Below are 12,058 nucleotides of genomic sequence, written 5' to 3' on the forward strand. Positions count from 1 at the left end.
TAGCACATAATCGAATTATTGTTTAAAACATGATCCTAGCATCTCTTCATTCACATTTCCTCTTCTGCTTTCCCCAAAAGAATATTTACAGCTAATGATAGGTACAATTGGAGGTGCTTCTTGAACCAGCACCCATGGGGATTGGGGCCCCTCAGAGAGAGCAGCTGTTTTGATGGAAGCAGAGATGACTCACCCCCTGGGGCCACAGGTGTAGAAGCTGTCCTGGTATCACTTGGGAACATCACCTTTTGCTCAGAGACGTGTCTGAGACGGATCTCAGGTCTCTTCTTCTGCAGACAGGGTGGGGGCTAGGCATCTGGAGCATGGTTGCTGAGAAGCAGAGCTCTCCTCCCCTTGAGCCTTTTTGGGTGAGTGGAGAGCCCTCCTTGCCCAGTCTTCCAGGCGCAGCACGGCCTGACTGCGGATCTGTGCACTGAGGGGTCCGCCACTTCCCTGAGTCTAATGCTTCCGTCCGTGCTCGGCATGGACTCACATGGAAGAGACTTTGGGGAGGGCAGCACAGACAAGGGACTGTTACAGAGTTCCGTGTTCACGGGAATGCGTGTCCCAAAGTGTCCAAGAAGAGTCGTCATTGTTTGGGGGAAAGAATGTTGGGTTAGGACTCAGGCAGTTTTTCTCTAGTCTTGGCTGTCACCTGACCTGTAAAATAATATCCAACAAGCCACCCCACGTCATGTTCTAACAGGCAATGAGGATGTGTCCGCATGTGGGCATATGTATGATGTTGGTATAATAGATGTGTGGTACACAATCTACTTATTTATGTGCTATCTCAAAAGATATGCATGTATAACACGCCTGATGTATTTGTAGATATGGTCATCAGAGGCAAATGTGCAGTCCATAGAGTTTTGGATGTGGGAAATGTGCATGATTCTGTATGAGCACTTTATATGTGGTGTGCATGTCTATTGGCATAGTCGTGTGTGTTTGTGGGCACGTGTGCACACTGTGTGTCTTTGTACATGTACCTACATGCGTGTGAGAATGGATCTATATGTCTGTGTGTCTAATGCTATGAATACCTTTCTGAGGTTGCTGTCTACATTAGAGCTTTCTTTTGGAGTTACGACAGGCACAAAGAAATGAGAATCCACCTCATCCTGCTTTCTAAAGAAGCTAGGCATCTACTGGCAAGGTGGAAGGGACCAACACATCTATCGGGGTGCCGCTCAGGATGGGCCAGGCCAATGCAACCACCTGGAAGGGTTTTGTGTTCCTGGGCTTCTCCAGCATTGGGAAACTGCAGCTCCTGCTGTTTGTACTCTTCCTCTCTCTGTATCTTGTCACCCTGACCAGCAATGTCTTCATTACTGTAGTCATCAGGCTGGACAGCCACCTGCACACCCCCATGTACCTCTTCCTTTCCTTCCTGTCTTTCTCTGAGACCTGTTACACACTGGGCATCATCCCTTGGATGCTCTCCAGCCTGGTCATGGGGGGCCAGGCCATCTCCTACGAGGGCTGTGCTGTCCAGATGTTCTTCTCTGCTTCGTGGGCCTGCACCAACTGCTTCCTTCTGGCTGTCATGGGCCTTGACAGATATGTGGCCATCTGTGCCCCACTGCGCTATGCCAGCCGCATGAATCCTACCTCCTGTGCCCAGCTGGTTGGCACCTCCTTCCTGAGTGGGTACCTCTTTGGGCTGGGAATGACCCCGGTCATTTCCCACCTCCCGTTCTGTGGCTCCCATGAGACCCAGCACTTTTTCTGTGACACGCCTCCAGCGCTGAGCCTGGCATGTGGGGACACAGGCCCGAGTGAGCTGGGCATCCTCATCCTTAGCCTGCTGGTCCTCCTGGTGTCTTTCTCCTTCATCACCATCTCCTACGCCTACATTCTGACAGCAGTCCTGCGGATCCCGTCCACTGAAGGGCGGAAGAAGGCCTTCCCCACCTGCGCCTCACACCTCACAGTGGTCATGGTCCACTACGGCTGTGCCTTCTTCATGTACTTGAGGCCCAAAGCCAGTTACTCTCTTGAGCGGGATCAGCTTATTGCTGTCACCGATATTGTGGTGACCCTCTCCTCAACCCTACTGTTTACAGTCTAAGGAATCGGGCCGTGCAGACAGCCCTGAGAAGCGCCTTCCAAGGGAGACTGCTTCGTAGAAGACGAAGGCTCCCCCAGTGGGACAGTCTCTTCCGCGTAAGCTGGACTGAGACCAGGAACCCAGGCCAATGGGCCAGAGACTCGGGATTTCAGATCAAAGCTGTCCCACCCCAACCCCTTGGGAGAGCCCCATCCTGCTCCCTGCACTTCCCTGGGACTGCTGGGAAATACGGAGCAGGCTTTCCTGCTCTGCTCACTGTGCTTAACTCACACTGGGCTCAGAATCTGAATTTCCACTTTCAGTCTCAGGGATGCCACCACTACAGAAGCCCAGTTCATTCAGAATTTTCCAGCTCTGCTGAACAAGATGAGAGCAGTTTGGCCTGCTCAAGTTCAAAGCAGGCCTGGCTGGAGCCCTATCAGGGATATGGTAGAGATTTTTAAATTACTGCATAATTAGACTATCCTACCTATAATGCTCTTCCAAGATCTGAAACTCAGTGGGAATCCATTTGATGGATTAGTGTGAATGCTCTGTTCAAGGAAAAGGTAGATTGTTTTCTCTCCTCCACGGGGTGTCTTTCATCTTTATTTTTTTTAATATCGTTGTCCTCTCTATCTCTGACTCATTGTCACTTTGTGCTCTTGTCATCGGCTCTCCCAGTTGGTAGATTGTATCTCAGAAAAGACATAGGTTTCCTATTTTCTTTGATACTCGTCATTGCTCTATGATGGCCTCATAATCTTGGGAGTTGAGAGCCTCCTTGTTTGTCTCACTCCCTAGCATGGATACTGTCCTGTGGGATCTGCTGTGGACACGCTCTCCTGTGTAGTACACTTTCCCCCTGCAGTATGTCAATCACAACACAGGCATTCTTAGGGACAAGTAAAAGTGTAATGAACCCACGTGGCTGTCAGGAGTTTGAACAGAGGCCCTATAACTTACTGTGTGATGCTAGGTCTCAACCCCCATGTCCTCATCTGTAAAATGGCTGTAACTTTGCAGTTTTGCATTGCTTACTAAACAGGACCATGCGTGCAAAGAATTTAGCACAATACCTGGATCATAATGATCTTCCAATGTATGTCAGCTGATTTTATTGTTAACGTGCTAAGCAGAGTGATACCTGGCTTTTAGTTTAGGGAGAGGTTAATCTCAGCGGAGAATCAGAGGCTTCATGTCTAAGGTAGTACTTGAATTTGTTACTCATGATGGGTAAGTCTTGAATGCAGTTAAATTGGAAGAAAGTATATTCTGACAGAGAGAACAGAATAACTGAAGCTTCAGTGGCAAGGCAATCTAGGCCCGTTTCCGAGTGCAGTGAGTTGTCCAGAGGGACTGAAAATGTGTCCCAAATGATGCTAAGTTAGTTTGGGTGAAGACTTCTTTGCAGACAGCAGTTTCAATACCTTGCTTCAGACTTGATCCCTTCAGTAGGGAGAGTAAACCTCTGAGCAGAGAGCAGAGTAGCATCTGGGAACCGATTTCGGAAGATTAATCCAGCAGCAGAGAGGATGACAGAGCTTAGCAGAGAGAAAATAGAGGCAAGGGATCAGTAAGGGATGCATTGCCATCATCCTAAACAAAGACATGGAGACCAGAACATGGATAGTGGGCCTGGAAGCTGAAGAAAATTACAAACGGAAGAGGTTCTGAAAATGCAGGATTCACATAATTCAGCAATGAGTGAGCAGTGGGGCACAATTTGAGAGAAAGAACTTATATTGGGGGGATAATTTTTTCAAATAGGAATCCATATTTTCCCATGCTTTCAGGGAAGAAACAGAGCCTCTAGTTAGAACTTCGTGGAAACTAAATTTGGGAGGAAAGAAGCCAGAACCAAGAGAAGAGAACAGGTTGGGGAGAGGTAGGACAGTTAGTCAGACGGCAGAAATGGCCTGGGTCTCAGAGAAATGCTATGCACTCTCAGATCCTCATCACTGTACAGACTGGGAGCAATCTCCCTTTTGCACTGAGGCTGTCTGAGCAAATTCATTTCCCAAATCAATTCCGTCCACCTAGCATAACATTCCCTAAATGCACACTGAGCAGCAGTGGGTAAAGATGTTCCAAGAATTGCTAAGTAATACTCAAAGGTGCTTCTAACTTCCAAATGTAGTAGTCTTAAGTTTGAAAGGGCATAAAAATCACATGGGGGTGATTTTCAGAGCAAGTGTTCCTGGGAGCCATCCCTACAGACCTAGCCACAATTGATCTGGGGTGGGGACAGGAAGAAACACTTTACAAAATCTCACTAGGTGATTCAAATTCCCTCCCTTGGTTAAAAAAGTGACCATGTGCTTACAAGGAACAACCTGTCCTCCTAGGCGCACATCCATGCATGCGCGTCAAACACACACACAGCAGAGGCTCCTCCAATGTGAACAGGACCACATGTGCCCAACTCATGGCCCTTGGACAGCCCATTAAGATGGGAGGCTCTGGAGTCCAATTTCCTGAGGTTAAAGTCTTGCCACCTTTTAGACGTGTGACCAGAGTGAGTTTCTTCACCTTTCTGCGGCTCCATTTCTCAGATGCAGAATGGAACGAGAGTGGCATCTGTTTTGCAGGGCTTTTTAGGTGAAGATTAATATAGTCTTCAGAGCAGAGAATGCCCCACACAGAGTGTCAATATAGCCATCCGGTGTTGTTTGGAGTTTCTAGACAGCGACACTTGGGGCTGCCCTAGTTGTGGCCCCGTTGATGTTGGTGGAAGCTAGGGCCAGCAGCGTCCAGCATCTCGCATTTCCTGATTTCACTGGACAGGCAGAGTAAAGGGCTGGTATCTGGCACAGCATCTGCCTGGAGAAAGCGGGAAAGTGGCTCTAGGTCCTGGGCCTTGAGTGGATTCCATACTGGGAAACTGGCCTGGATACAGGAAACAGAAACCCGACGGCTTCCCCGCAAATGTCTGGGGTCAGAGAGGTCCATTAAAAGTAAAGGGGAGTGTTCTTTTAGGAGCGGAAGAGTTTTGGAGACACAATCGAGCAGTAGGGATCATGAAAAAACTCAGGGATGTAGCCGTAGGGCTGGGGCTCAGAAACAGGTTCCAATCTATAGATTGTAAAGAAAGAGAATTAGTAAGAATAAGTCAGGGTTCCAGTTTAAAGTAAGTGAACAGAAGGTCGAGAAAAGGTGAGTATCAGTTAGGAAGAACTTAGCCACAGATCACAAGGGACATTTGATGAGAGTTCTAATTGTTAAAAGTTGAACATTTATAGACCCAGCAAAATTATGTATGCTGCTTCTGCATTTCCATTTTCGCTGTGTGCCTAGGTGGTCAGGATGTGACTTCAGAGGGAGCTGTATTTGACACCAACAGTCTCATCTTCTTATGGCATTTTGTTGATTCTTCAGATAAATATTATCTTCTCTGGTCTCTGTGTTATTCAGTCTCTTTCATAAGATGCTCATGGTTCTTTGCCTTAAAAAGCGTTTCTTGGCTCATCACATGCCTAATAATCTGATTTAGGCCTTGTAGATACTTGGAGGGGGTTGGAAGGAGAATGCAACCATATTCACCTTTGCCTTTGGTTATTACAAGCATACATTTGTTAGATTCTCCATACTTCTTGATAAGTGTGATATCAATTATACTGATTTTTGATGGTCTACTGGGCTATGTTTTTTTTTTTTTTCAACTGCAACCATTCTTGGTAACTCATAATCAAGTTTTTTTTTAAAATACTTTTGATTGTCATGTTCAAAAGGATCCAACTGTTTAAGCAAAAATCAGTAAAAAACACTCATACATTATTAGCAGGAAAGATAGCTTTTTAGTTTTAACCAAGATTGATTTAATTGGCTCCTGGGACAGAATTTGTCCCTGACTGCAGAAGGACTACCTTTTGTGCAAAGGACAAGATTGAGACAAGGTGGTAAACAGGTGGTAATATCCATGGGCTGGTAGTGGAAATGGTGCAGGATACCAGCAGTCCCACACAAGGAGGAGATGTGACCAAAGGATTCTCCCCAGCAAATGACACCGTTGACTTACAAGTCCTGGCAGAACGTCAGCATTAGGAGACAGCACCCCTCTTCTTGTTCTTTTCTTAATTCTTCATTTTGTAAATAATTAACTTGTAGTCTTGTAGGAGGCAGAAGGAAATCAAAACATCCTTTTCATCACATTAAAATATAAGCGTGAAGGTGGGGCCACGGAGAACAGAGGAAGCTCTGCCCTGTCGTAGTCTCGCAGTTCTGAGACTAATGGCGTCCTCCCTGATGGAGAAGTATGGAGAAGGGGCAGATTGAGAAGAACACAGGGCTGGTCTTCTTCTTCTTCTATAGATAAAATACTGGGGTTCTCCAGAATGTCAAGTATCTTCATTTTCAAACGTAAGAATTTACAACCATTTCAAAACTCAAGAGAAACCATTTGTAACTCATCTTGGACTTTATCCATCCTGCCACGACCCTTGTTTGTGGTGTGATTAGCTGCCCATGTTTAGAGAACAGAATGATTCTCAGAAATACAGAAGGTCATGTGAGTCAGTAACATTTGACTTCACATTGCCCTATTAAAAAGAAATACTTAGGGCGCCTGGGTGGCTCAGTTGGTTAAGCAGCTGCCTTTGGCTCAGGTCATGATCCTGGAGTCCCTGGATTGAGTCCCGCATTGGGCTCCCTCCTCATCAGGGAGTCTGCTTCTCCCTCTGACCCTCCTCCCTCTCATGTGCTCTCTCCCTCTCTCATTCTCTCTCTCAAATAAATAAAATCTTAAAAAAAAAAAACTTAAAAAATGAACTTTTTTAAAAAAAGGAAATATTTTATTCTAAAATCAAAGCAAAACAAAGTAATATAGATGTGTAGAATCCAACAAATAAAAAATAGAGAGCTTGGCTCCTGGGTAGTGACAGGTTGTATACAAAATAAGCCTGTGATGCTTCCTTTCCCCCAGTTCTGTGAATGCCTTATATCCCCCAAGCTGAGACTTTTCCAGGTGCTCTAATAAGTGTAATAAAAACACACACACACACACACAAAACTATCTCCCCCCTCCCCCATACTTGCTGTACCCTTCCTCCCCCAGTACCTTCCCACCACACCAAGATTTTCTATGATCCAGGAAGAGCTGCTTATCAGTTGCCAAAGAAGGAGTTGGTGAAACCCACATAGTCATAGCCAGCGAGGTGACTTCGGCCGCGTGGGTCCACATACTGCTGCATGTGCGAGGCACAGAACTGCACCTGTTCTGGGGTTAGGGCCTGAAACACGACAGAGAGAGATACAGTCACAGGGCTTAAAAATAGGGCTCCTTGGGGCTGGCAGTAGGCCCCGAACCCGGGACCCAGGGGGCAGAGAAATGGGGAAGCAGCAGCCAGCCCTGTTCCCATCATAGACCTTCTCAGAAGTTTGTAATTTCTAATGAGTAAGACCAGCTCATCTTTTCAACTCAGTCCTTACCTGAGGAGTCTCATCTCACTTGGACTACACATTTTATCCCATTCCCTAAATTTGGGTTATTCAAGAAATGGGAAAAGAAATAGCCTTAAAAATTGATTTTCAGATTTGGAATCAACCCGTATGGTCATTAGAGAATGACTATAATTTTCAAGCTGGGACAACACAAAATGAAGTGGCAAGCAAAGCAAGTGGTAACTTGTGCAGGACAATGTCTGAGGCAAAAAAAAAAAAAAAAGGTGGGTGAGAAGGGTAGTTGCCAATGGTGGGCAGCCAGGCCCGAGACAAGCACACTGTGGATTGCCATGAGAGCACAGTGACGCTAGACGCAACTGGAATCTGACCTGCTTCATGTCCTCTTTGGTAATATAGGCCTTGCCCTCTGCCAGGGCTTGGAAAGCATTCTCGATTTCATCACTGGACTTGATGTTCTCTGACTCCTTGTCGATCAGGAATGAGGTGTAGTCCTCCAGGGAGATATAGCCCTTCCTGTGGGAGAAATGGGCTCCCCTCTCTGAGACTGTGGGCTGTGACCTCTACATTGACCCCACTCCTCACGCCCTTGCAGCGAAGTAAACGCTGCTTCCCAAGCCCCAGCCTCCCTGCCCACATGAGCCCTCTGGCCGGACTCTCCACACAGTCTGGGAGTCTCCATCAGCACCTGTCCCCAGGCACTTCAAGCTTTTCAAGTTGAGTTGAAGACCTCTGTTTCTGGTCTTCTGTCATCCTTGGCATTAGAAAGATTTCATCCCTAACAGTGACGGGATCCCTCCATGACTGTACTCCATCCCCACAAGCATACAACCCCACTCCCATCAGTCGGCCTCCAAATCATCCAGGTCCCCTTAGGACCTTATACACATGGAAGGATTCTTCTTTCAAGGTCCATTCTCAGGACGAGCTGAGATTCATAGGTCAGACGGAAACCAGGAATTGAGCAAATTATAGAGACTGTGCCTGAGTTGGAGTTGGTGCCATGAACTTCTGAGCTAATCCTGCAAGGGCACCAAAACCTGCCCAATTCACTTACGGTAGTCTGTATCTTCCTATTCTCAAGAGGGATTGGTTTCATGTTTTATGGATCATTTTACTCTCTGTGCCTGTTTCTCTAAACCCCATTCCCTACGATGGTCTGGCCCTTGGTCTTCTTCCTACCTCCCCGGATCAACGACATCCAGGAACTTCTCAAACTTGGGCTCACGTTCATCCTCCTCCACCATGGGCAAGTAATAATTGAGCCCTCTCAAGCAGGACCGGAAATCTTTGTGGCTCAAGCGCCCTGTCAGATTCTCATCAAAATGTCTGAAGAACAAAAACATTTTGTCAAGTTCAATACAGAACCAGATTAGAACAGAAAAGAACAGTTCTTGTTGGGTCAACTGAGGCTTTAACATGTCACAGGTCATCAGAAAACCAAGTGGGGAGCTTGCCTCTGTTTCTGAACTATTTTTAACCCAGTGAATGGAGCAAAGACAGTAAAATGTTGAGCATGAGAGAAATGTATTTTCAGGAAGCTCATAGACATATTAAAAGCCGTGCCTTGAAGCTAATTAACAGATCTAGATCTCCATTTAAGATCCTACCATGCCAACACTGAGGGGAAAAAATTAGCTATTTGGAGATTCATTCTGAATGGGTTGGAAAACAAAGAACCGATCAACTATGAAGTCATACTCACTTATAGGTTGTGCTAAACTCCTTTAGTGTCTCTTCACTCACACCTATGGTGTCTCTGAAAAGGAAAACATGATTAGCCCATGAAATAAAACAGGAAAATAGCGGAAGACATGCCATGTGGAATAAAGAGGGATGTTAGTGGATGTTATGCTGCTCAGGTCATCTGATTCAGGGGTTGGCAAACTATAGCCCATGGGCCAAATCTAGTCTGCCACTTGCTTTTGTACAGTTTAATGGGCTATGAACGGCTTTTACCTCTTTATGTGGTTGAAAATAATCAGAAGAGGAAGTGTTTCCTTAAACATAAAAATTGCATGAAATTCAAATTCCGGTGTTCATAAATAGAATTTTATTGAAACATGGACACACTCATGAATTTGTGGGCTGTCAATTGCCCGTTCTCTCTATGACAGCGGGTGAGTAATTACAACAGAGGCCACATGACTCACCACGGCTGACACATTTATGATCAGTCTCTTTATAGGAAAAGTTTGCCAATCCCCCATCTAGACAATAATGCTGCCATTATTACCAAGACCTAAAGCTGCTTTGATATAATTAATTTATTTAGAAAAAAACAAGTGAATTCTGCTCTTCTGGCTCTACACCTTGAATATTTCTTGCATTCTAGACATTTGAGAGGAACTTTTACAAAAGGGATGACTTCCTGAAGAGATTGCATAAGATGGTGAAGGGACCCTGAGAACTGGGTGGTGAATAGCTTCATGGGGATGGGAGCATGGTCTCCTGTTTCATAATAGACTCCCAAATAAAAAGGAATAGTCATTATGTGGGACAGAAAAGAGAGAGAAAGAGAATTTTGATTCCAGAGATGATGTGTGTACTACCTCTGAAGCAGCTCTTTTATCCAGTAACCCAAACTCTAGCCCCTGGGGCTAAGTTCTGACACCTAATCCCACGCACACCCTGCCCAGCCCTGGTCATGGGTCTGCAGTACTTGGCTTGGATCTGTTGTTCCAGGTTGTGCTGCATCCGCATCCCCAGCTGGTGAAGTTGGTCCCACTGCTGGGCCAGCCCGATGGTGCTATACTTGATGTCCAGGACCAGAGCCTCTTCCAAGCTGTCTCCCAGATCCTCGATCTTGGTCAGCTGGCGCTTCATGGCCTGGATCTCCTTCTGCTTCCGCTAGAAAAGACAAGAAGGAGAGAAGCAGTCATGCAGGGTACCAGATCCAAACCAAGGGATGGTAGAGAAGATAAGAAGCTGATGAGTTTGTATTTCCCCTAATTGCTCCTTTTTAATTATGCTCAGGACTCTTCTTGTCCTCTATGAAAAATGAACTGTTCAGGAAATCCACTTCTGTATTCCTCATTTATGTGATGGTGGGAAGGTTAGGTGGTGTGACCTTGGTCATTCTGGTCAAGAGTTAGTAGTTACATGCTGCAGAGGAGAGGAGGAGCATTCCCAGGATGCCTGCATGGCTGGCTCCCAGAGATCGGCACCACGAGTTATCCACGCTGGGGATTGTGGCTGAGCTCCAGCCGGCTCCCCTGCGGCCACACCAGCAGACTTCCACAGGATGCACCTGTCCTCCAGGCACATTCGATGCCAACCGCCTGCATCCAGGCCGTGCTTTCTCCTGAGTAAGGGAGGGGTGAATGGCTTCTGAGGATGGGGGTGGGCCAAGACACTAAATGTATTACAAGGTACAAATGCCTGTGACCTTCCAGAGATCAGTCCCACCTGACAACATCTTCCTCTTTATTACTGAAGTTCTTTCATTAGGGACTAATTAGATTTAATTAATTAAATGTTCTCCTTGAGGTGGGGCAATAATGAAAATAAGGTTAAGAAACACTGTTCTAGCCCATTGCTTCACTCAACTGTTGAAAGATCATCTGGATTTAAGTATATTAGCAAATGATTTCAAATGATGATGGCTTCTGCACCTGTTTTCTTTCTTAATTATCACAGCGACTCTGTGACGCAGGTATTATGAGCTCTATTGTAATGACACAGAAATTGAGGTTACTGAAGTAAACTGATGGCTGTGCCCATGGAGCGGCAGTCAACAGCTAGAATGCAAGTTGCTGGCAGGGTTGGGACTAGACCCTGAAGCTCTTGACCTTCAGGCTGGGGAGTTTACTTAAAAGTACTACTAGGGTTGCCTTTAAGGCGTTTTCCTTGCACTCCTCGTAATTCTGGCAATATCCTCAGCTAATAAGCAAACGTTACTTACTTTATTTGCTTCCAGCTGGGATTCCAGAGTTCCTGTTTCTTTGAGCAAAGACCTAGTTAAGAACCAGAGAGAAATGTTATTCATAATATCAGAGGTCAATATTTCATCCAGACTGATTTCAACACCCTACATTTCTCTACTTCTATGTCTATTATATGGGTTCTCTGAAACGAATTTTCACACTAGAGTTTCATGAAACCAAACCCTTCTGTCAATTGGCAAGTTGCCAGACAGATAAGAAGAGAAGGAAGGTCTGCCCTCATTCTTCTATATCTACGAGAAGGCTTCTGTACCTTCCTCCTGGTTCTTACTCTCAAATATACCCTTAACCTAAAAACAAAACAAACATAATAACATAAAATACTGACCCGTCCAGAAAATAAGCCCTGGGCATGCAGTTCCAGAACAGGAATCAGACGAGAGAAAAGAGAAATCACACATTAATACAAATTACTTCAATGATCGTCTTTCCCTAGATTTATGGAATATTCCAAATCTAACAGGAACCGTTTCACACTACTCCCAGAGTCTCTCCCTCTCGGAGGAGCTCAGATCCTGTGTACACCTGCTGTCTTAGGACGAAGAGCTCGGGTGTCAGGTGACGAGCTCAGTGCTGGGCACACCCTGCCAGGGGATGAGGGACAAAACCAGAGGCAGAGGAGGATGAACTGTGCTTCCTCTGCCTTCTGCCAGATAACTTTTAG

The 12,058-nt window shown here is 45.8% G+C and overlaps 2 protein-coding genes across 4 annotated transcripts in view; one reads left to right on the forward strand and one right to left on the reverse strand.

The window, feature by feature from the left end:
• The first annotated feature begins 1,198 nt into the window (after nt 1-1,198).
• On the forward strand, nt 1,199-2,133 carry LOC123845282 (olfactory receptor 10Z1). Its single transcript, XM_045876055.1, has one exon. It carries the CDS (start codon nt 1,199-1,201, stop codon nt 2,072-2,074), a length of 876 nt encoding a protein of 291 aa, XP_045732011.1. The 3' UTR covers nt 2,075-2,133.
• Nucleotides 2,134-7,111: 4,978 nt separating this feature from the next.
• SPTA1 (spectrin alpha, erythrocytic 1) overlaps nt 7,112-12,058 on the reverse strand; it is a 67,967-nt gene continuing 63,020 nt past the window's right edge. For all 3 annotated transcript variants that reach the window (XM_064593518.1, XM_045876056.2, XM_064593517.1), the window contains exons 45-51: nt 11,723-11,740; nt 11,355-11,406; nt 10,113-10,300; nt 9,156-9,209; nt 8,633-8,779; nt 7,822-7,966; nt 7,112-7,281 (exon numbers count right to left, since the gene is read on the reverse strand). In XM_064593518.1, the coding sequence (XP_064449588.1) occupies nt 7,156-7,281; nt 7,822-7,966; nt 8,633-8,779; nt 9,156-9,209; nt 10,113-10,300; nt 11,355-11,406; nt 11,723-11,740 (730 nt within the window). In that variant the 3' untranslated portion in view covers nt 7,112-7,155. The remainder of the gene's footprint in view (nt 7,282-7,821; nt 7,967-8,632; nt 8,780-9,155; nt 9,210-10,112; nt 10,301-11,354; nt 11,407-11,722; nt 11,741-12,058) is intronic.

The sequence above is a fragment of the Mirounga angustirostris genome, unplaced genomic scaffold, assembly GCF_029215605.1.
Source record: "Mirounga angustirostris isolate CCGP_5_RB_7025 unplaced genomic scaffold, mMirAng1.0.hap1 SCAF_6, whole genome shotgun sequence".
NCBI classification, from domain to species: domain Eukaryota; kingdom Metazoa; phylum Chordata; class Mammalia; order Carnivora; family Phocidae; genus Mirounga; species Mirounga angustirostris.